At 41.1% G+C, this 24,665-nt stretch overlaps 1 protein-coding gene across 4 annotated transcripts; it reads right to left on the bottom strand.

The window, feature by feature from the left end:
- Window positions 1–1,754: 1,754 nt before the first annotated feature.
- On the bottom strand, window positions 1,755–16,214 carry dzip1 (DAZ interacting zinc finger protein 1). 4 transcript variants are annotated; one of them, XM_087835957.1, is made up of 19 exons: window positions 16,071–16,214; window positions 15,359–15,506; window positions 14,561–15,163; window positions 12,873–12,957; window positions 11,145–11,260; window positions 10,155–10,313; window positions 9,924–10,061; window positions 9,782–9,844; window positions 9,550–9,678; window positions 9,239–9,287; window positions 6,833–6,883; window positions 6,603–6,662; window positions 5,977–6,152; window positions 5,679–5,880; window positions 5,174–5,348; window positions 3,034–3,392; window positions 2,610–2,731; window positions 2,329–2,488; window positions 1,755–2,202 (listed from the first exon to the last, which is right to left on the bottom strand). In XM_087835957.1, the coding sequence occupies exons 2-19, from the start codon at window positions 15,359–15,361 to the stop codon at window positions 2,117–2,119; spliced, it is 2,736 nt and encodes a 911-aa protein (XP_087692083.1). In that variant the 5' UTR covers window positions 15,362–15,506; window positions 16,071–16,214; the 3' UTR covers window positions 1,755–2,116. The 4 variants fall into 4 exon arrangements, with proteins under 4 accessions (XP_087692083.1, XP_087692082.1, XP_087692084.1 ...); XM_087835956.1 differs by having other exon boundaries at window positions 15,359–15,435; window positions 16,071–16,213; XM_087835958.1 differs by lacking the exon at window positions 6,603–6,662 and having other exon boundaries at window positions 15,359–15,435; window positions 16,071–16,213.
- Between the last annotated feature and the right edge of the window lie 8,451 nt (window positions 16,215–24,665).

The following is a 24,665-nucleotide window of genomic DNA, read 5'->3' as shown; positions in this document are numbered from 1 at the left end:
TAATAGCTAACTTTAGTAGCTTTAGTAGTTTTTTAAATGTTTATTTTATCCCCAGTTTTTGCTTTTTTCTGACACTTTCATTCGTGACATTACTTTTTGACTGTATGTGTTGTTAAAGCAGGCACATAATGCATGCTTATGAAAAAAGAGAGAAAGAGCATCACTATATCCACTACACAATTATTTTGTCACCTCTACACGTCTTCAGATATCTTGCCTTTCAATATGTTACTTCTGTTTTTCTTTTGAACTGATCGATCACCTGATACACATGAAACATACACAAAAATCTTATTTTAATAAAGAGATTTAAAAAATTTTTCCAGTCTGTAGAAAACAATGTAGGTACAAAGTATTCTGTACCTACGTCGCACAGTGTACATTACATTGTACCATTTGCACTCACCATCCTGGTCGCTCAGGTAAGCCAATCATCTGCTCTTAGATGTGCCAGGACACAGCGTAAGCTCAGAGAGACAGAGCTTATTCTGTGACAGCGCCTAAGTTGTGGTGTGCTGCCATTGTCTATTTTTAAGTCACTTCTTAAAATCCGTTTTGAATTATTTCTTATTATTCATTTATTTATTTTTGTATTTTTCTTCTGTCCTTAATGATAAGCACTTTACTCATCACTCGCTAAATACAAAGCATTTTATAAATAAAAATGACATACTTTAATTGGAAATCAACAAATGTGCATTTAATTGGTAATGCTCTTCATTGAGAACGAGTGCCACACAAAGTGATCAATTTCTCATATTTCTTAAAAAGTCCTTACTGTAGTACTGAGCCTGTACTTCTGCTGAGATGCCAGAAGATGGTGCTCAAGATTAAATAAACGAATAAAAAGACAATGTTTTCTGTATACTTGGTAGATGTTGCAATCCTACAGATCAGCAGATAACCTCAAAATGTTGTTGCAAAAAAAGAACAAGATCATTACAAAAAGCTGAAATGTAAACTTTCAGTATGTATGACAAGAACTCAGTTTTTCTCATAAGATCAGTTTCAAGGGAATCTACTGAGTTTGTTTTATGCTTCTTACGTGTTTAATGCTTGGAGTCTTTTAATGCAGTTTTGCATGTTTTAGCACGTTCTCTCTCTAATTTTCACATTTCTTGAAAGTAAATCTGTGATTGAATGTAAGGAAAGGCATATTGGGTCTACTTTAACTTTCATCTGACGCCAGGTTCAGATAGCTTGCCTTGAGGAGACTGTGAACTGGTGCTATATAAAATAAATGAAATAATATTATTATAGCTAAATAATACTGTTTACCCCCAAAATTACAACAAAAATTGACCCAAACTTTTCCACAAATCCTGCCATTTTTAACGATTTCAAGCATTTAAAGTATATTCTAGTTTTTATCTTATTGAATTAAAAATATAGCCTGTAACAGTTAATTATTAGGGTTTAGCTAGGAAGAGTGTCACTGTTTTAGACAAGACTGCATTGAAACTGGTTTGCAGATATCTCATATTTTGCATATTCTGTATATTTAGCAGTTGAATTAATGCTGAAATGTTGTCACATGAAGTTTTATGTGCAAAATCCACAGAATAGGCATCTCAAAAAATTGTTTCCTGTGACATGTTAAGACTTCCTATTGTACAGCAAATTGTTTTATTTCGTTCATTGGACATATTTCTTTGTGTTTATTGACATTAAGAATACTTCCATTAAAGCAAAACTTGGAAGCATGCAAAAAACTACTTGCTTGAAATCATTTCATAAGAAAAATCTATGACTGCTTGTATAAATATTTTATTTACAAAGTCACATACATTATAAAATGGGATATACAAAATCATACACACTCTACATACAGTACCAAAATCAGTATCTCATTTAAAGTTTGGATTGTATATAAGTAAAAAAAGAAATAAGAAAAACAGAAGACAATCTATTAAAAGATAAACAGTAAAAAAGACTAAGGCAAGAAGAGAGTTTCGAGGTCTATGGTATTGATTAGATGGCCACCTTTTCTATGCCAACCTCTGAATCCTAGCTACCTTTGTGAAATATTGCTTTCCTCTATTTACAGCTTCTATAATATGGCTTTTTATGATTGATTGTAGTTGTCAGAGGAGGTGGCTGAGGTTTCTTTGTGTGATCAGCTGATGTCCTCAGAGTCACTGATGTCACTCAGGGAGCACAGGCTGCTCTTTAGCGTGCTTCCTGTTCCAGCTTCAGTTAGACCTGAGAGCCACACGACAACACACAGACAGCATGAGACAGAAGCTTCATACTCCAAATGTCAACATGTCCTCCTATGAAGACCACGAGAGGCAGTAAAACGTTCATCTGCATTAAAGTGGCACTGACCTGATTTAGGACCCTTCTCTGTGGAGGTTCCCCAGACACTGGTGCTTCGTGATTCCAGGCTTTTCCTCATTGGTCCTGAATCCTGGGCTGGTTCTGACACATCCCGTCGGTCCTCTAAGGAGGAGACCATCCACTCGCTGCTCTCCTCTAGATCTGTGTACTGCCAGCAAGTACATTATGGTTTCAGCATTATGGATCATTTTTAATTTTGCGATGACAGCTTACATTTTTATTTATGCAGTATCAAATCAAAGCAATCCACTGAGATCACATCATCTTACACTGAGTTCCTGAACCTCATCCGCCCTCTCTGGTAAGACACTAACGCCACCTGGTGGTTTCTTGACTGCTCTCTCAGCAAACTGCTTCTCCATTTTTCTCGCCAGGTCACTGATTTTGTTTTCTGTAAAAAAGACATAACACACAATTTACACTTTAAGGCATTGGAACAATACCTTGGAATCTTACATAACAGCTAAACTATGATAGCATGAACCACATTCTGTGAATGGTCTTTGATCAACAACCACTGATCAAAATCCAGATAGTACCATTCACAGGGAGCTGAGGAATGGCTATAACCACAGCATTGCAACATGAAAATGGAAAGAGCATCTCTAAATGGAGGAGGGGGCCTAAGGGTGAACATGTATGCTGTATAATGTCATTTTACACAGATCCTTCAAAACATCAAACCTAACTAACCTTTCCCGTTATTTTTCTTCCCCACATTGCCGTTCTGGTCTTTGTAATTCTGGAGGTCAGTCTCCTGCTGCTCGCTGACTTCTGACCAATCATCTTCCTCTTCATCGCTATTTAGTTTTGTGACCGCAGTCTTGGTTACACCACCCACTTTGGAGTACTGGATGCTGGAGATAGGCGACTGCCTGACAACAGCCTGCCTGTCCTGGACAGGACTGGCTTTGTCAGCTCTAGTTTGGATTTGGGTTGCTTGGTTAAATCTGGGTGGTGGTGATTTCCCCTGCTGGTGTTTTAGGGGCTGTTCCTCATCCTCTTCTGTGACATCATCCTCAGATTCCTCCTCTGAACTGAAGGGAGGAGTCCTTAAGAATGACACAAATAACAGTTTTTGCTGCACACAACTAAGTTGACAGTGATCAGAACAGTGTTGCATTCAGTGTAAGAACAGGAGTCTCAAACTTAAATGAGCTGTGGGCCAATGCTGGCACTGTCACTGTTCAAGTAGTACAACCCCCCCCCCCCCCCCCCCCCAAAAAAAAAAAACCCATCAAGCAAGAAAACACCCACAAATATTTCCAAAAATGTAGTGTTTTGTTTCAAACATTGTATAACAGGTCAAAACTGCAAGCGTGATCGCAATTTATTTCTCTCACTCTTAACTAACTGAAGCCTTTCACTGAACTAAAATAAACACAACTCTCTTTCTGGCCGGACACGTGGCAGCACTTCAGCTACCATTTTGTTTGTATTTAACAAAATAAAAGTGTACTTAAAGGGCCAAACTGCTTTATATTTATTAATGTCTTAATATGGGCCGCAAGTTTGAGACCCCTGAAAAAAGCCGTAGTTCCTAGTTGATGTTCAAAATGATACAACTTAATCAGTCTATGACAAGTCAGCATGAGGCTGACAATGATACAGTGTTCTTAACGGTATTTCAGACTTTGCAATTTCCTGGAAAATGATTACAAAATTGTTGATGTGTCACACTGCACTTGGAAGCACTTTCTTTACAAAAAATACCCCGGTCAGAGATGTGTTCCTTGCTGGGGGTGTTGGATGATCAGACCACATCAGCTGTGATATACAAGCCCCACCCCATCCGACAAAAGTGAACATCCTTCACTCTTTCACTGTTTGCATGTGTATCCAGCACTGAGTCTGATACAGGTTTACCTGCCACATCCTGACAGTACAACACCTGTTTTGTGCCCAATCGTTTCAAAAATGTTATTACAAAAAAAAAAAAAAATCAAGAAAAAAAAAAAAAGAAAAGAGTGGGAATTTCCAGAAACAACCAAATGGAACTGAAATAGAACATTTGTATTTTCCAAAGTGTTGCTCGTGATACTAAACTATTATTATGATTTTACACAGAGAGGAAAAGGAGACAGAAAATACTGAAGTAAGGTTACAAAAGACCTCAGCACCTGTGTGTCACAGCCTGTAGTGACCCAGCCCAGCTGCTTCATGTGTGCTAGCATAGCATACTAGCCTTACAGCGAACGGATAGCACTCTATGCTAAAGTCCAACCTACCCATTACCTGGCTGCAGGCACTGGGGCTTCACAGCACACTGTTACCATGAAAACCATGACACACACAAACACACAACTCTGATTATGGCGACCTCTACCTTTTTGTTGCGGATGTCTTGCTGCTATGGTAACCATCTGCTATTTTATCACATTAACATTCCTACTGGAGGTGCGAATGCAAACAGAAAAGAGAAGCAGAACTCAGCAAAGCTCACTACATATAGTCGTATTCTAAACAAATATTAAAAATATAAAATTCCCTGCAGCCTTGCTTTACCAGGGGTTCATTTATGCCTATAACCATGTTCACAACCAAGCACTGAGACGTACTTAAATATATATCACTTTGATTTTTTTCAGTAAATGGCAAAAGTTTTAAACCTTAACTGTGCTCCACTGAAGTGATGATGAACAGAACAGTAATATAAGTAACAGCGTGCTATATTTAAATGGTTCAAACCTGCGTGAGTTTTTTTTTCAATGGCTCATCAAAGATGACTTTAGAACATTTATCACAGCTATGATTAAACCATGTAAATACTAAGTGGACATTTATGGACAAACTATTCTTTTACAAAGACTGATAAATAAACTTTTTGTCATACTTGGTAGCAAAGCTCTTTAAGGCTGTCTTGGAGTTGGGCGTAGAGGTCTTGAGTTGGGCGGTGGCCTTGGTCCTTGGTGCTGGCTGAGGGGTCTTAGGCTGTCTGATTGCAGAAGCAGACGCCCCCTGGCTGGCTCTGGAGGGCAGGCTGCTGGAGCGAGGGCGGATCTGCAACACTGAATGAAGAGAAAAACGAGTCAAGTAAACACAATTAGCAGCTCAGTCACTGACAGTGTGTCAGAACTTAAATCAGCTTATGTGGCAGCAAACAAGCTATAACAGATTACACCTACCTTGTGGAAAGCACATGCAGTCAGTGTCAAATAAAATAAAATTCAACTTTACCCACATGCAATGAAAAATTCTGATTGTAAAAGGAGCAGCAAATCTAACAGTAGCTCAAACAGCAATATAACTGACAAAAGCACAGTGTATTATTTCTTGTTGGTTAAGAAGATGATCTCATGCACTAAGAGGCTTTTGGATGATTAAGAACTGGAAAGCACCTTGAACAGGGTGTCTGGATCTAGGCTGAGAGTATGCAGCAGGATTGCTGGTGCTTTGAGCACCCAGCTTCTGCTCCACAATGCTCTTTATCTCTTCCCGGTGGTTCCAGTAGCCAGACATCGACTTTGCAACACTCTCCCGCTTTGAATCCAGCTTGGACAGAATCGCAGTGAGCTCCTTGTTCTTTAGACCGCTCTGATCCTTTTAGAAGAGGTAGAGGGAATAACATTAGCATTACAGATTAGCATAATGGTACATATTCTTCCTTGTATTGCTGATTAGGAATATGCAACATACAGGCTTGACCCCCAAGTTCTCCAGCTTCTTGATCAGAGCCTGTTCAAGCTCTGCTTGTATCTCTCTCTTTATGTTGGAGTTCCTTTTCAAAGCGCTCGTGTTCACCCTTGGCTTCTTCTCTGGAGCCGGCTCAGGCTTCTTCTCCACCACCTTTCTGTCTGACTGGCTGCTCGAGTCTGTAAAGGACATCTCAGTGAGTCAGTCGAGCTGTTCAGGACATTCATGGTCCAATTACAGACAGCAAAGGGGAAATAGGAGAATACAATGAATTGCATGCATTTGGCAGTTTTCACAGGAAGCTCCAAACCACAGGTGGAGTTGGGTAGATGTGACTGCAGAGGAAGAGAATGTCTCTAAGTTTATTTGTCAACAACAAGGCAACAAGATGATGAATGGACATGATGATGACAGCATCACAGAATATACACAGGCCAAGAGGTGGCTTTCCAAAATGCTTTAGTGTACTAAGGTCATCTTAACGTCCTTTGTGTCAGTACAGAATAAGATGATCTCAGTCTGAATGCACTCATTGTTAAATGGTCACTCAGAGGAGACTGATTTATCCATGCAGCAGCAGCATGCAATCAGCTGGATCTGCTGGTTTTAATGTCTTTAGTGTATTTTACCTTTCTCCTCTTCTGACACCTCCTGAATAGGATCCAGCTTAAGAACAGAGACTGGCTCCTCTAATTGGACAGCAGGTCCAGGTAAGTCAGAAGGTCAGATAAAATGAATACTGAGTATGAGCAGTAGAAAAACAACACAAAACGCTAAATCTTTTGTGCACAAAAGCACATGCACAGCCTCACTGGGAGTGACAAATGTTGCTTCTGATGGCCCGCTTCTATTAACTTACCGACTACAACTCTTCTTTGTTTAGGCTCCCAAGCCGGAGGACTGACAGTGACTGAAAAACAGAAACAAAGATGAAAAGTGTGGCATTAAGATCAGAAATGGTATTTCCTTGTTATAGCATTACAGTATAAACTATATATAGACTATATGCTCAGAGTTATACCACTGCTTCCACTATATCAATGTAATTTCATATGCGATACAAACTTTTCCAGATACCATCATGCAGACGAGATGCATAAATAACTACTTTAGCTTTTGGTGTTTCAGAGAAATATATATGAAAGTTTGATTTTAAAAATTAGGCTGCTTCATTTCTGCTCATGGTGGTTCTGTTGCTGGACAGGTCCTCTGTACAACTGACAAGATGAAGTGATGATCGAGTGTTATTCAAGGCTGATGCGTTTTTACCACAGACAGATTAACTTGTGCCACAATGTCTGGAAGAATAAGTCCAAATTGAAATTGTCTGACAGAAAATGAATGCAAACAAACAACAGAAAAGTGTCATCATTTCTGTAAGAGCAGCACAGTTGGCATATTAGGACACAATGACTCCTTATAGCCCTTTGTCTGTTTTTTCTAACACAGCATAAGAGTTGATTATTTATTATTTTGGGCGTATAGTTTAATTTATTGCTGGTTTATTTACTTAATTTTTTTGTGATGCCAGTAAAATGATTTATAATCTACATACTGCTGACCAAAAGGTGACTTACTGTAAACCTATATAAAGGCCTAGCACCAATGTTCCCTAATTTTTCATGTGTCTGAGAAAACACACAAACTCCCTGAGCGGTCCCTTGGACCACTGTGAGCAACAGCAGACGTGTGCACTGTGGTCACGCCAGCATCGAATCCATCTAAGTTACATGGTTTATTAAAATAATCAAATTACAGCATTTACATCTATGTTAGACTACTTTTAATTAAGTGCTTTAGTCCACTCAGAATGAAAATTTAAAAAAAAAATCTTGTTCATGACCTGTGTAGTATGTTAACACTATTGGAAGTAAAAATAACTCGAACTCCAATTTTGAAAACACAACTTTCTTTCTTTTTTTTTTATAAAGCTCTGACTTGTATTATGAGTCTGTGGTCTGGGAGAGCGTCTGTAACTCTTTGTCTGCAAATTACAGTATACAGTGGCTTGCAAAAGTATTCGGCCCCCTTGAACTTTCCCACATTTTGTCACATCTCAAAACACTGCCGTCACTCCTAAAACTTCCCCCTTCCTAAACAACTAAATGCCATGTTGCCATATCATTTTTTGATTGGTCGACATGGTACATTTTTCCACCAATAGGAAAGGGTGGGGTTTTTTTTGGTTTTGGTTTTGCTCACAGGCGGAGAGCGTTTTCCTTATAAAATACAGTTTTTACCGTTTCTTCCTGCAGTATGGTAAATGGCCTGTATTTATATAGCGCCTTACTAGTCCCTAAGGACCCCAAAGCGCTTTACATATTCAGTCATCCACCCATTCGCACACACATTCACACACTGGTGATGGCAGCTACATTGTAGCCACAGCCACCCTGGGGCGCACTGACAGAGGCGAGGCTGCCGGACACTGGCGCCACCGGGCCCTCTGACCACCACCAGTAGGCAACGGGTGAAGTGTCTTGCCAAAGGACACAACGACCGAGACTGTCCAAGCCGGGGCTCAAACCGGCAACCTTCCGATTACAAGGCGAACTCCCAACTCTTGAGCCACAATCGCCCAGTATATATAAACAATGATAGTATTCAGGAAAAAAAAACAAACATTGCATATTTTTTAGCATAACTCGTTACGTGGCCTATCAACACAATTTAAAAACTGGTATAGAGTCCACACTTTTTCCGTCAATTGTTCCATCTGTCCTGCTCACATCTCCAATGGTTGTACACGTTGTCATTAACGTGGCTTCACTCCACATCAGCCACGCCGCTTTGCTAGCTAAAACACCGGTGTCGGCACATAAGGACGCTGTCATAGCCTGTCAACAACGCTGATTAGCTGCGTATATACGAATGTGAATCGCATTATTGGCTGGAGCAGCCAGTCACTGACTGACTCACACTGCAAAACAGAATGAATTGTTAACGTATTTATTTTAATTTCAATTCAGGTCAGATTTTTGTTTTGTTTTTTGTGCGCAATGCAGATTTTCTGTGCACAGAGACCGTGCCAGCCGTGCGCGATTACGCACGCGCACAGCTTTGAACCCCAGCATCACTCTAAATACAGGCATCTATTACTGAATAGACAATTCTATGCTTCAAACACAGGTGGCTGTTCCAGCAAAAACAGATGTGATGTAGAAAGGCAGTGGAGTGGTTGCACATTGCTAATGCAAGCACACACAAGCTACAGGAGAATGCCACCTACAGCTGTGACTGTGGTATTATTAAAAGGAATCCATACCTGGTACTTCAGCTACTTTTATAGGTGGATTTGAGGAAATGGTCTTTATCTGGGGGAGAAAACAAATGTCACTTACTAGATCACATGATCCAGTATCTTCAAGGTTTTCCTGGTTTATAATCTAAAAAATGAACTACTCCAGGAAAAGCACAAGTAGCTTCCAGCCAAATGTACACTATCTCATGTCGATACAAGCCCATGTAGCAAATACAGGATATCCTTAACAAGCACCGGACCCTCGCCTTACTTCCTCTCTCAATATAATTGTGCAGTGAGGTGATTACTGTGCCACTGTGATTGTGTGAGCTAACCTGCTCCCTCTGAGCCTTGATGGTTTGCTCCTTTTCCTGCAGCCTCTTCCTCATCTCCTGCTGCTGCCTCTGGCTTTGCTCCTGGTACTCCGATAAAGACGACTGCATTTTGCTCAGCTCATTCAGCAGCTGGAAGACAACGGGAAGAGGATGAATTTTCCGGCTGGTTCATTTCAAAAGAAGCTTGTTTAATACTGCATATGCTTCAATCAGGATGAACATTAAAGCATACCTGATTCTTTTCAGACTCGTGTTGAACCTTCATTTCTTGCAGTCTGGATTCCCACTTCTTATCCTATAAGAGTCATTTTTAGCAATTTAAGTGGCATTAAAAATAAAATCGCTTTGGGTTTTGCAACAATCTCAACACTGACCTGTTTCTTCAGCTGGTGTTCCATCTTTTGGATGGCTTGGATCGGCGTCTCTTTGTACATGTCCACATCTCTCTCTGGCTGTGAGTGCACAGGGCTGATTGACCTTTCAGGCTTGGCTGTCTGATTCTGATTTACTTCCTATGAATGGAAACAGATAAGAAACATTATAGGAATGATTAAGACACCCTGAAGATCAAATCAGTGGTATACAAATAAATACTGATTTCATACATTGAGAGCCTGAATATTTCGGTTGTAAAGAAATTCCATCTCTCTGCGCATGCCGTCCCTGCTGTCTTCTATCTTTCTGTCCATGCGCGCCATCTCCTCGGCCTTAAAACGGTCCAATTCTCTCAACAGGTCTTTGTGCATCGATTGTTGTTCTTTTTCCTAGAATCACAACCGTTAACATGAGCTTCATTAGTGACCACAAAGCTCTCAAAAAAAGCTTTTGCACTGTGATCCATATCTTACAATAAAATAGCAGCATTTTGTGATGACAGTGTTACAAAGTGAGATCAGTGGATAAGCTAGAAATCTAGACAGTATGGAAAATTGCCGTTTAAAAAAAAGAGCTATTTCTAAAGTGATTCTGACTTGAATTTATTTTCTGGCAATGCAGTAACACAGTGTAACAGGGGTATTGGGATCAGTAGTGTCATCATTTCAGTTGTTTTTGTTGATTAGGAAGAAAATGATGTCATGTGCTTTTCTGGACCACAGGAGGGCCACAGTGCTACAAGCTAATCCAAAAGTCTATTATTATAGGATATAGTGTACAATCTAAAGCACCTTGAGGCGACTGTTGTTGTGATTTGGCGCTATATAAATAAAATTGAATTGAATTGAAGTCAAGCTCCATCATGCTGTAAGATTGTGTCAGTGCCCCAGAAAAGGGTTACCTTCACTTTAGCCAAGGCACCATTGATGCTAAAAAGTACACTGAGATCTTAAAACATCATGTAAAGACTTCAAGACACTTTTTTCCATGAGCATCTCACAAAGCTGAGAACCCTTTTGGGATAACAACATTGCACATCTTACACCTGTAAAAAAGAACCTTTTTCTTCTTTTTATTAAGAGTTTTCCAAATAGTAAACATTGTATTATTTTTATTGTTTTATTGTAACCCAGGCCAAAGATAATTTACAAATCACAGCTTTCAGTTTTATTTGATTAACGTTTTCTGATTAAAGTTCAGATGTTGCTTTGTGATCCTACCTGAGCTATTTTGGCTTCTAACACCTGCTGTTGCTGAACAATCTGTTCCTTCAGACTGCTGATCTCCAATTTGAGACTATTAATCTCAGATTTCTGCTCACTGTGGGAGTTCAGCTCTGAAAAGACAAGTGACAGTGACATACAGTGGCTTGCAAAAGTATTCGGCCCCCTTGAACTTTCCCACATTTTGTCACATTACTTCCACAAACATGAATCATTTTTATTGGAATTCCACGTGAAAGACCAACACAAAGTGGTGTACACGTGAGAAGTGAAAATCATACATGATTCCAAACATTTTTTACAAATAACTGCAAAATGGGGTGTGCGTAATTATTCAGCCCCCTTTGGTCTGAGTGCAGTCAGTTGTCCATAGACGTTGCCTGATGAGTGCTAATGACTAAACAGAGTGCACCTGTGTGTAATCTAATGTCAGTACAAATACAGCTGCTCTGTGACGGCCTCAGAGGTTGTCTAAGAGAATATTGGGAGCAACAACACCATGAAGTCCAAAGAACACACCAGACAGGTCAGGGATAAAGTTATTGAGAAATTTAAAGCAGGCTTAGGCTACAAAAAGATTTCCCAGGCCTTGAACATCCCACGGAGCACTGTTCAAGCGATCATTCAGAAATGGAAGGAGTATGGCACAACTGTAAACCTACCAAGACAAGGCCGTCCACCTAAACTCACAGGCCGAACAAGGAGAGCGCTGATCAGAAATGCAGCCAAGAGGCCCATGGTGACTCTGGACGAGCTGCAGAGATCTACAGCTCAGGTGGGGGAATCTGTCCATAGGACAACTATTAGTCGTGCACTGCACAAAGTTGGCCTTTATGGAAGAGCGGCAAGAAGAAAGCCATTGTTAACAGAAAACCATAAGAAGTCCCGTTTGCAGTTTGCCACAAGCCATGTGGGGACACAGCAAACATGTGAAGAAGCTGCTCTGGTCAGATGAGACCAAAATGGAACTTTTTGGCCAAAATGCAAAACGCTATGTGTGGCGGAAAACTAACACTGCACATCACTCTGAACACACCATCCCCACTGTCAAATATGGTGGTGGCAGCATCGTGCTCTGGGGTGCTTCTCTTCAGCAGGGACAGGGAAGCTGGTCAGAGTTGATGGGAAGATGGATGGAGCCAAATACAGGGCAATCTTGGAAGAAAGCCTCTTGGAGTCTGCAAAAGACTTGAGACTGGGGCGGAGGTTTACCTTCCAGCAGGACGACGACCCTAAACATAAAGCCAGGGCAACAATGGGATGGTTTAAAACAAAACATATCCATGTGTTAGAATGGCCCAGTCAAAGTCCAGATCTAAATCCAATCGAGAATCTGTGGCAAGATCTGAAAACTGCTGTCCACAAACGCTGCCCATCTAATCTGACTGAGCTGGAGCTGTTTTGCAAAGAAGAATGGGCAAAGATTTCAGTCTGTAGATGTGCAAAGTTGGTAGAGACAGACCCTAAAAGACTGGCAGCTGTCATTGCAGCAAAAGGTGGTTCTACAAAGTATTGACTCAGGGGGCTGAATAATTACGCACACCCCACTTTGCAGTTATTTATTTGAAAAAATGTTTGGAATCATGTATGAAGTGACAAAATGTGGAAAAGTCCAAGGGGGCCGAATACTTTTGCAGGCCACTGTAACTGCATGTAAGCATGTTATCAACATGCTTCATAATTTTTCTCCATGTCGTTCTTCAGATCAATCCTAACTTCACTTACTGCTCTCGTACTCATCAGGGTGCCTCCGCTGCATGTGATTCTGCAGAAAGGAGGCATTGAGGAACGATTTCTCACAATGCAGGCACTAAAAGCAAGAAAGAACACAAAAATGCATTAATTATATTGGCTGCAGAAATAAATCACTACGTAATAACTCAAAATTTATAATAAAAATCTTTAATATCTCATCATAAACACACCAATGCTACTATTATTTTACCACACTGTGGTGGACATTGCCTTGTATGCTGCAGTGTATTAAGACTGCATAACACACGCTTACAGGCACCAACAGCTGGAGGCCTGACAGCTTTGTAGTCAAGGTGCATATATAGTTGGTGTATTGTAATGTCAATTATCCGCGGACTAATCTGCTCAGCCAAAAAACAAACAAAAAAAAACAGACAGGTGGAATGTCCAATGGGACCCAAGCAGACACTAGCGGACACTTTGTTTTTTTTTTTCTCTTTAAAGAAGTTACAATAGTAACAAATAAGGTAGCAGTTAAAGAACTGTATCAGTAAGAGTATTATCAGTACCCTTAAATTTTTTTAAAATATCCATCTTTATGTGAGGTGTTTCATTTTGCATAAATTGTAACTGAGGAATCTGTGATAACCGATCTTACAAAATGATACTAATTCCTAAGATTTCACAAATGTAGTGGAGCAAACCACCTGTCTGTGTGTTCATGAATGCAGCATGTTTGTTTCAGACAGAGCCCAGCAACATAAACATGCTCCAAACAGCAGCATCCTGAGTTTAGGCTAATGTTTCCAAACAGACACATCGCATGAGTGATGATCATGTTTCCCTGCGGCAGACATCACCACACACACACACACACGCTACATTTAACACTGCCTCTGATTGTTCCTGGGACTAAATATTGCTACAGATATGTTGTCAAAACATATGTTAGCAAAAACTCAAATGCAGTCATGTGACTTGGAGGGGCTCATTCAAATTACTGGTTAGGAGTAACTCTGGAAATAAGGAGTCAAATTAAATTAGTCTTCAAAGACAGCAGTGTGGATTCATGTTGTAGAAATATGGCACCAAAGTAGCAAAGGTCCTCAAAGGACACACACACATGGCCTGGCTATCAATAATTGAACCAGCTCTGTTAGCTGAGCTTCTAGCTCACACCTAGCAACCACATGCTCTCATGACACACTATATCTGTTGCCTTGGGAACAGCCTAGCCAGGTCAGAGCTAGTTGTTCACCTGAAGAGGACAGGAAGCATTTTTTTTATTTGTGTGATAAATAACCTACACGGACAGCATTCACAGACATACGATGAGATGGCAGAGGAGTTTGCCTTTTAAGATAAAATAAAAAACACTAATTGCCACTAAATGACACCATCTGCTCAGCAGCTTTAAATCTGATTTTTCCTGCATGAAAACAAAGATTATTAGAACTTGACTGTGGTTAGGACATAACAACTGCTTTCAGAGCTGCAAATTTCCTTGGGCCATGCTAAAAGCTTTCCTTTTTTTCCTTGAAACCCTGTTGTGAAATGCACAAAGCCAAAGATGTGAATAGGTTCCAGGAACAATGACAGACTTGGGCCTTCGGAGAGGAAAAAAGAGGGTGGGGGTGGATGTCTGCTGCCACACATATATTACATTCAAACAGCTCCAACAGCCCTCAAAGAAAAAGCGTTTAGCCTGTCAACGGTACCTTGTGGCTGCTGATGATTCGTGGGGCGAGCAGCGACTGCTGGGTGCGAATAACCTTCTTTCGCTGCTTGAGCTCTGCAGTCAGCGCCTTCACCTTCTCCTCCTGCTTCTTCTGCTGAACCAGCAGCTGCTCACGCTCCCTGGCGATGGCCGACAGTCTCTCCTCCGCCGCACGCAGATTGAGGGAGAGAAAGTCCTGGCAGTGGAGGAGCCACTCCACCGTGAGCTGAGCAAGGCGCAAGAGCTTCAGCAGAGCTGGGTCCACGGGGGTCTGGCACCGCTGGCATCGCTCCCCCTCCAAGCTGCAGAAGGTCACCATGCTGATGTGCTCCTGAAGGGCATCCACATCCAGCTGGCTCACTACTAAGTCTACATCCACTGCATTGATCCGCCGCCAGTCCACGCTTTCTCTGCGTGGGCGGAACTTGAAAGGGAGAAAGGTGGAGGTGGTGCTGGACGGAGTCATGCCTGGTGCAGATGATGCTGTGTGGCCGTTTACAATGTTCTGGCTGAGAGGAGAATTCAGAAGAGAGGGGATCCCGGCTGACGAGTGGGTCCCCTGGGTGTCACTGGTGTATGGGTAGTAGACTCCCTCGTGAAATGGCTGAAAAAAAGAGAAGAGAGAGGGATGGCTTCACATTAGCATCAAATACAATCACTAGGAGAGAGAAAGAAAGACAGACATGAAGAAGCATCTGCTTCAGCGAGGTAACAGCAGAGCACAGATTCCACCACTTCCTGTTCAGCCTCCTTCTACCTATGTTGCTGCTGCTGTCCTCTCACAGCCAATCGCCCTTACCATCTTCGACTGGTTTTGCCTTTACTCGAAGAAACAGATCAAAGAGCCGTCACTCCTCTCCGGTTCCACCCCCGTTGCTAAAGCAGCACAAAGCGACAAGCAAGATTAGGCGTCCGCCCCGTTACCTTGGAGACAGCGGCGAGCGTCCCTGGAGACAAACGTTATCAAAACGGCGACCAACAAAACGTGTCCACACAGTTCACAGTGCGCTGTAACCTGCAGTACATATCAGCTTATTCTGTACAACAAAGTCTCCTCACTCACCTCCATCTAAACGGTGTGAAACAGAATAAAAGGCGAGCTAACGTACCTGCGGAGGAGCACGAGGGAGGTTCAGGAAAACGTTTTCCATGCTAACAGCAAATACCGTTAATCTGTCGGCATCACGTCTCTGAACAGTCATTTCAAGTTCGGGCAGGCTTTTGTTTTATTCCCCTGCTTGATCTCAAGTCAAACAACAGCAGACATGCTTGAGCTTGTCCTTCTTAATACTTCAAGTTACGGTTTAGAAAAAAAGAGAGACCACAACAGCTTTTTCGAAAAGTCAAGCCGCTAGCTAGAAAAAAGAGAACTCTTTGAAATCTTCATGCCTGCCTGTCTGGGTAACGAACATTTTTCTTAAGTCAATATTAAACCTTATCACACATCACTAACAACTGTGAATATTCAATCTTAAGTTTGACATTGGACTAACACATGAAAAATAACTTACCTGGAAGATTATGATTTTAATTCGTGGCCTTTAAAAAAGTTTATTTTCGAGGAGATCCCAGGCGATTTGAGGGTGACGTAGCTGCTGGTCTCCACATTCCTAAATGCCTGCTCCGAAAAGACAACGGTCAAGACAGACGTAATAAATACGACACTTCCTCGTTTGCCTTTAAAATAAAATGCCAAATGCAGCAAAGTTTAAGCTAAATTTAAATCTTTTTATTTCATTTTACAGAAACGCAGTACAATGTTCCCAAACATTAGCCATATGCTATATGTTTAACCTCAGCTTTTTTTTTTTTACTGACTGAGCCGTCATTTTCTTTTATTTTTATGAATTACATTTTTAATTTTTAGCGATATTCAATTCAGGTTCATGTTCTATTTTACTGCAGAAACTCCAGTTCACTGATCCGAGTAGAAACACATCTGTCACTCTGAAAAGTCTATTTCGAGCTTTGATACCAAAGCTTTCCAAGAATTACTACGAACCTGTACTTTGGCGAAGTAAACACATCATTTCCGGTGTTATCCGGCGTGAGTTTGACGCATCTCGCAGTAAGAAGTGGGGGAAGGGAGCAGCTGTTCAATTTGGGGCTGAATAGGGGTGTAGAATCTTCCCACTTCAGCGGGAGGAAATAACTTTAAACACATTTAAAAACACAAAAAGAGAGCACATTAGAAGAAATTGTGAGACACCTGCATATCTACAGGGACGCAAAAGCACCATGTATAGATGCATGTGAAGATTTTGAAAACTTTCCGATCCTCTAACAGCATGCCAAGCTTGCAGAAAGACTCCACCTTGTGGTTGTTTCATTTTGCCTTTTTTGTTTGCTTCTTTATTACATTATTTCGTCCTTTCTTTTCAGTTCCATAGAAGAAGAAGGAACAAAAATAAAAACACACGTTCAAGCGGATTTGAACTTCTCGTGATCGTTGTTTTTTTTTTTTTTTAACTAGACTTCGTAGATGCGTTAATGTTGTTATTTCTCCAACACATGTGAGGTATTTACAGCTGACAGGTTATACAGCAACATATACCACGGCCCCTGGGTCTTTGACTCAAAGTCTTTTGGTTTTGTGTGTTAATGATTTGTCTTTGTTTTTAAGGGATTTATGTTCTAAACATTTATAGACTTGTGTTATTGGTTTGATAATCCCCCCCCCCCCCCCCCCCCCCCCACACACACACACACACACACACACCTACCTTTCATTTGCATAGCATTTGTTATGTATAGTTTTGTTAGTTCCCAGTCATCATCTGTCTGGTCTTTCTGTGCCACGTCTCCTCAGTCAATCATGTCTTGTCTGTGCCAAGTTTAAATGTCTCTGTGTTATTTTGTTTTTGCATTATGTTCAGTTTGACCTTCTCTGACTCGTTATCCCTGATTTGTTTCTACTGTTTCCCACCTGTTTTATTTTACCCTCATTGTCTGCAGTGTATTTATTGTCTGAGTCATCCTCAAAAATGTGTTCCCTGCGGCTCTGTGTTCCTTCCTTGGTTAGTTAATTCCTGCCTCCTTCTTTACTCGTGTTTTTGTGTTATAGGGTTATAGGTATATATAAGGTATAAGGAGACTCTTCGGCATTAAAGCTGCTTCCTAAGTTTAAGTCTTGTCTCACGACTCCTGTATTTGGGTCTTTGCCTGCCACACAGCCATTCTTGAAATAGACTCCTATCCAAACAACATGTTTTTTCAGGGAAGACTTTAGTGGTAAACATGTCTGTGTCGCAACTTTTATTTAAGACATGTTGCTTCCATCAAATTCAGTATGGCCTTCTTACTCTTCTTTTTTTTTAAATGCTACATTTTCTCAGTTTAAACACCTGTTTTCTGTGTTGTACTGTGTTTGTAAATCACTGAATCCTGTTTTTATTTAGATTTTTACACAGCAGACCAGCTTTTTGGATTTGGGTTGTGATATTGTGATGTTTGGTAGAATCTGTACTTTTTATTGTTTCTACCTGCTGTATTATGGGAGAGAGCAGAGATGTTGAATAAAAAATTTGATGCTGAATAAAAAATGCTCTAGCTATATGGAATTTTAAAGTGTATTATCAAAACTTATTCTTTAATAAACTGAACCTCTAACATCTTTCAGTCCATTTCGATGACTGTAGGAGTCACACTATTTACCGCATCGTCTCGCCAGCAGAGGTCAGTAGAGAACTGATCTGTGCTTACGCAGGCGCTTTGACTCTATTGTAGAGCAGCTGTGGAGGTTCCTCCCTCCTTCCCTCTTTGTCAGAGTAAATGTTGCTCACTGCTGCTGTGATGGAGAGCAGCTAGAGGAGGCGACACAGTCTGAGCATTAATAAGGAAGAACAACTCAGCAGGTCGCACCCGCACACACGCACGTCCTTGCACATGCAGGTTGCACTGCTTGTGTTCAAGGAAAAAACGCCAGTCATTCTTTCTATGTTTCTTTTAGACATAAGATTAAAGAATGCTTCATATTCAGGTTGGTGCTGGCAGTGGCACAGTTTACTTAAAGAGTGAAACAAAGTATGAAGTTGTAATGAGTGTGCTGTCAAGAAGCCATCTTCAGACACATCGCAGCATGTTGAACTCTCCATCTCAGTCCCACTGTTGGAATAGGCTGCCTGTGTGCTGTGTGCCATTTCCCCAGTCAGTCCCCGGACAGCTTCAGTCGAGTCCTGATAAATAGAGATTTTAATTCCTCCGGACAGGGCCTGTGACTGTCAGGATAGCCTGAGGCGAGCAGGAGAGAGTCTCCTTGCAGGCTTTGCCCGGGTAAAGACACCAAGCTCTCACCAGTGGCATCACAATGAGGTGTCGGAGTTCAGCTGTAGGACAAGATGCTGATGCTTGCTCGTGGACCCAAATCCCAGCTAATCCCACTTTTCTGTTTCCCCCCTCACCATTTCAGATGCTCCCACACTCACTGTAGCCTCCAGGCCAGAGTTACAATGTTTACTTGAAAATAAAATCCACACTTTTTGATGAGAGTTTATCAGAGTGTGTGTGTGAGAGAGAGACACACATGCAGGGGCAGAAAAGTTGTGGTGTTGCATTAGTCATGCAGTAAAAAAGGCGCAGGGGTGTGTGGAGGAAGAGGAGCAGACCTCTTGAGATGAGTAAGCACAGCCCTACACTCAATTTACTGCTTGATTTATGAGTTCATTTCCTGCATGAAGTTCTGTGGGGGTGAGGTGGTATATCTTTCCTACTATAGGTAGCAGTGGCTCCACTTCCAATTCCCCCATGAGACTCACTCTCACCACTGCAGGCCTTAGTGGGACTATAAATAATGGTTCCTGTAACAAGTGCACATTGAACACAGAAAGGAGAGGATGCCCAAACATCTTTATTCATGAAGGAGATTCTTATCTTCCGCTGCAGAGGACCAGATGGATTTAGACCACTCTGCATACCGAAACACTGCACTTATGCTTACTGTATCTCTGCTCTCAGATAAGCATCTTGATATTCAGGATAATTGGACGATAAAACGACACCTTCTGTGTGTTTTTCTGTCTGTATTCAGGTGTGATTGTATGGAATTCATAAATCAGAAAGACAGAGAAACTGTCTAAATACTTTTATTCTTGAACAGGAAAGTACTCAAAGGACGAGGTTAGCAAAGAAAAAGCTGAATAGTCAAGGAGAGGAAGAATGTAGACAGGAGTACTGGGAGGCTAAGCGTACGGCAAAGAGAGAGGTGGGAAAGGCAAAAGAAAGGGAGTGAGCCATGTGAGAAGCTGGTCACTAAGGAAGGAGAAAAGGATCGACTGGCTGGGCAGAGACATTGAGCTGGAATGGATGTGCAACAGGTTAAGGTGATTAAGAATAGTGATGGAAATGTACTAACAAATGAAGAGTGTGTTGAGAAGATGGAAGGAGTATTCTGAGGAGCTGATGAATGTAGAAAATGAGGAAGAGGAGAGTGGATTGAGGACAGTTATTGAAGTGGGAAGAGCAAAGGATTAGTAAGAATGATGTGAGGGCAGCTATGATAAGGATGACATACTTGTAGAAGTATGGAAATGTCTAGAAGAGATGGTGGTGGACTTTTTTTTTTTTTACGTAATCTTTGCGAGTAAGAGGATGCCTGAAGAATCGGGAAGTGTACTGGCTCTGATTTCCAAGAACAAGAGTGATGTGCCAGTGAGCTCAACTACAGAGGGATCAAATTGATGAGCTATACCATGAAAAACCCAACATAACAAAATGAGTGAAAAGTGGAGAAAGACAATATCTATTAACATGTTTAGGCCTACTTTGAAAGAGAGAGCTTTGTGTTCTACTTCTGTTTGCAACAGTAAATAGGCAGTTTACTGTTTACTGTGGGCGATCGTGGCTCAAGAGTTGGGAGTTCGCCTTGTAACCGGAAGGTTGCCGGTTCGAGCCCCGGCTCGGACAGTCTCGGTCGTTGTGTCCTTGGGCGAGACACTTCACCCGTTGGCTACTGGTGGTGGTCAGAGGGCCCGGTGGCGCCAGTGTCCGTCAGCCTCGCCTCTGTCAGTGCGCCCCAGGGTGGCTGTGACTACAATGTAGCTGCCATCACCAGTGTGTGGATGACTGGATATGTAAAGCGCTTTGGGGTCCTTAGGGACTAGTAAAGCGCTATATAAATACAGGGCATTTACCATTTAGTTCTTATATAGCGCTTTTCTTCTCTACCTTAGCACTTCAAAGTGCTTCATACAAAATGCCATTCAACCACTTTTTTCTGTGTTTAAGTGCTTTCTATCTAACATTCATGCTCTAGTAAACCAGCAGCCTTCTGATTAGTGGATGACCTGCTCTACCTCCTGAGCTACAGCCTCCCACTGAGCAAATTAATGAAATTACCCTGTTTTTAAAAAATACATAAAAGATCTCACCGTACAATAGCTTTAAGACATGTAAGCAAACAAACAAACAAAACAACAATGGACCATTTTTTATTTAATTTTGACTCAAATACTCACAGCAATAATGAATAGAAACTTGAATGTTAACATTCATATTTATGTAACTGTAGTTTTGGAGGACTGATGAGGTTATGGCAGGGCGAGACATCTGTCAGCTGTCTGTTCATCCACAATTCACAAGAATCGCTCCTCATGTCACGTCTGCTGTGGAGTGGAGAGAGTGTGGACCCAAATGCAGAGCACGGAGATGGAGTGAGGAGATTAATAAAAGCCAGCCTTTATTTGGGGCTGTAGAAAACTACAAACAAAAGCAGAAAGTGACAAAGACTAAATTAACAAAACCTGAACTGGGAAGCAAGAAACCGGGAACATGGGAGGCAACAAGGGAAGACAATCCAGCAACAGACAAAGGCTGTATCCCAATTCAGGGTCTGCAGCCTTAAAGGCCGCATTTTAAGGCCGATTACGTCACAGCGACGCGACGAAGGCTGTCCCAATTCAAAGGCTGCTCGAAATGCGGCCCTCAAATGCGTCCTTCATTTCCCTGAATTTTAAGGATGTGGCGGTGTAGACTTCGTGACCCAACATATCCCAGAATGCATAGCGCTGCGGTGGGTGTGGATAATTTTGCCGAAAAAAAACGGCGGATGAGGGAGTAAACTTTAAGTAAGTACTGAATATTATGTCACTTATTTATGTGCAAATGTTTAATAACGAAGAACATTAAAACATTACTGTTAGTTATGTGACATTAGTGATGTTTGTACTAACTTGGTTTTAAAGCCTTTACTTTAAAATATACGCCGTTCAATAGCTGAGCTTAATCAGAGAATGATCAAAGCTCATGTAGAAACAAACAAACAAATGAACAAAAGATTTTCTCCTTCATTTCTGTCAAACAAAGCTGTATGAAACGTTTCCAGCTGTTAGTATCATGGTTGCTAGGCAACCTGGGCAGCGCGACGGAGGCTAGACCGCCCCATTTCACAAGCCTCGCACTTCCGGCCTTAGCGGTCTTTGAGTACGCGGCCCTTGTGGACCGTTAAGGCTGTGTACTTCAAGGCTGCAGACCCTGAATTGGGATACAGCCAAAGAAAGACAGAGGACTAACTACACAAAGGATAACGAGAGGATGGGAAACAGGAGGGAAACACAGTTAAAACTAATCAGACACAATGAGACAGGGAGGAAGCAAAAGTAAACACACTGAACACTAGGCGAGTGACTATCAAAATAAAACAGGAAACATGAGACATTCACAAAGACACAGACTTGACACTGTGACATGGAGACATGACCGACTAGGGAACCAGAGACAAGACTAACGTGGAGCACAGGAAAGGCACAGTGACAGAAAACGAAAGACTAGGAACGATAAATACAACACAAGCAGAAAATAATAAAGAGAACCCAAACTATGAAAAACAACAAATCAAATAATATATCTTGAACCAGAATTACAGATACTGGTTCACAGACAAACCCAGCTGTGACACCTCATCCTGGGGTATTGGTCAGATTTGAGTGAAATTTACACACAATGATCAGTGTTGGGAAGGTTACTTTTAAAATGTATTCCATTACAGATTACAGATTACATGCCCCAAAATGTATTTTGTAACGTATTCCGTTAAGTTACTCAATGAGAGTAACGTATTCTGAATACTTTGGATTACCTATTATATTATCATGATTTTTACAACTACACGAATGTACTATTGCTGTGTGAATTATTACTTTTACTGAAGGTTACTCGCCATATCAATAGCAACTAGATTTTTAAATCTTAATATAAATGAGTAACAGTAGGTGGACATTAGGTAAGGCTGCACTTTTTGCAGCGATCTCGTATAGAAAACGGATTCACACGTATATAAAACAGGTCCGCGGCTCCAAACCGTAGTAAAGGGACCTCTGGCTAATATGTCGGGTTCGTGTCGGGCTCGTAGCTGAAAACTAGTGAAAAGTGGAAACCAAAAATAGAGAGGGCATGCCTGAACATATGAAACAGGAAAATACCGCCGTGTAATCCCTTCATTTCAGCAAAGTAACTGTATTCTGAATACCACCTTTTTAAACGGTAACTATAACGGAATACAGTTACTCATATTTTGTATTTTAAATACGTAACGGTGGTGCATGTATTCCGTTACTCCCCAACACTGACAATGATCACCAAATGGATGTTCACCCAAATTACCAAGGTCAAGGCCTCATGTAGCTCTTGAGTCACAGGTTTCTGCACTAAACAAAGGTGTGTTAAAAGGGTTATCCATGAGATGCCAAGAAGTGTCATATTGTCTGTTTACATACATGCTACATACACAAAGAACATACCTAAAGTTTGAGTATTATGCTCATATTGTGACAGTCTTGGTTTTTTGACCCAGCATTTTTGTGTTTTTGGTATCATTCTTTCTGTGCCTCCTGTTTACTTACTTCGTTTGGTATTTTGATAGACATGTGTTCTTGTGTTTTGAGTTTCCTTCCCCATGTCTCAGTCTCAGATTTAGTTTAGCTGCGTGTAGTTTCCAAGGTGTTTCCACTCTGCCCTCATCACCTTGTGTGTATTTATACCCTCGTTTTGTTTCAGGTCTTTGTTGCATCATACTGTTGTTTCTGAGCTCCTGGAATTATCCCTAGAGTTTCCTATGTTTATTCATGGCCTTTGCTATTTTGCTTTTGGGTTTCAGTTACACCTTCAATAAAAGGTCTATTCTTATTCAGTCCTTGTCTGCTTATGAGTCTCCATTTGAGGTCTTCACTGATCATTAAACCTGGTAATTACATTCAAAAATAAAAAGTACAGACAGGACAGCAGAGCCAGGGAGTGACATGTGCTAAGGGTCTAAAACAGATACTCACTCTGTATTAACGTGAGGTCACATTAACGTGCTTTAGCTAATACACAGTAGCTGAAGCTGTCCCAGCCGTCAAAGGCTGTCATATCACACAGATCACCGGCAGGCAGTTGCAGAGATTTTGAGCCGGAAAGGTGTCCAAATTGTGAAACCAAATTTCAACCACGGATTCCAGCCTGGTGGCAGAAACAAAGAAAAATTTATAGGAAACCCATCTAACTGCTCATGGTATAATTTTAAAGACATATTACACCAAACAAACATGACAGATTTTACATTAAGAAGCTAAAGCAAAAATATTATCTAATGTGACTGAGAAAATAAATAATACACAAGTTTATATTTTGATTGAATAAAGCAGAAATTAGGAGAAATAAAAACCTGACCTGAGTTGATAAAAGTACTTGTCAAACATTAATACTCACGTGCCTTTTAGTCAATCAAACTGCAGCAGATGAGTCTACAGGAGGCAGGGACAGTATACGGTAAATGGACTGGTTTTTATATAGCCTTTTCTACTCCTCTGAGCACTCAAAGCGCAATACTATTTGCTTCATTCAGCCATTCATACAAGCACTTGTTTTCTATGCTTGCCCAATATCCAAGCATATTTGGCATGCAGGCTGGAGCAACCAGGGATCAAACCAACCTTCCAATTAGTAGCTTACCTATACTACCTCCTGAGCTACAGTCACAGTCTAAGAAAAACTGAATTTACCCCTGAAAAATAGGAATTTCTCTATAGCCCCAAAGCTAAAACTAATGTACAGTATTGCTTCTGTGAGCTCTGGATTATTGGCTTATTATCTGGCCTTTTGATGTTACCCTGTGTCTCACTTCAAGATCTTTA

This window comes from Neolamprologus brichardi, chromosome 23 (assembly GCF_056152115.1).
Source record: "Neolamprologus brichardi isolate AB-2024 chromosome 23, ASM5615211v1, whole genome shotgun sequence".
In the NCBI taxonomy this organism is placed as follows: Eukaryota; Metazoa; Chordata; class Actinopteri; order Cichliformes; family Cichlidae; genus Neolamprologus; species Neolamprologus brichardi.
This window is presented reverse-complemented; position numbering and strand designations above follow the sequence as displayed.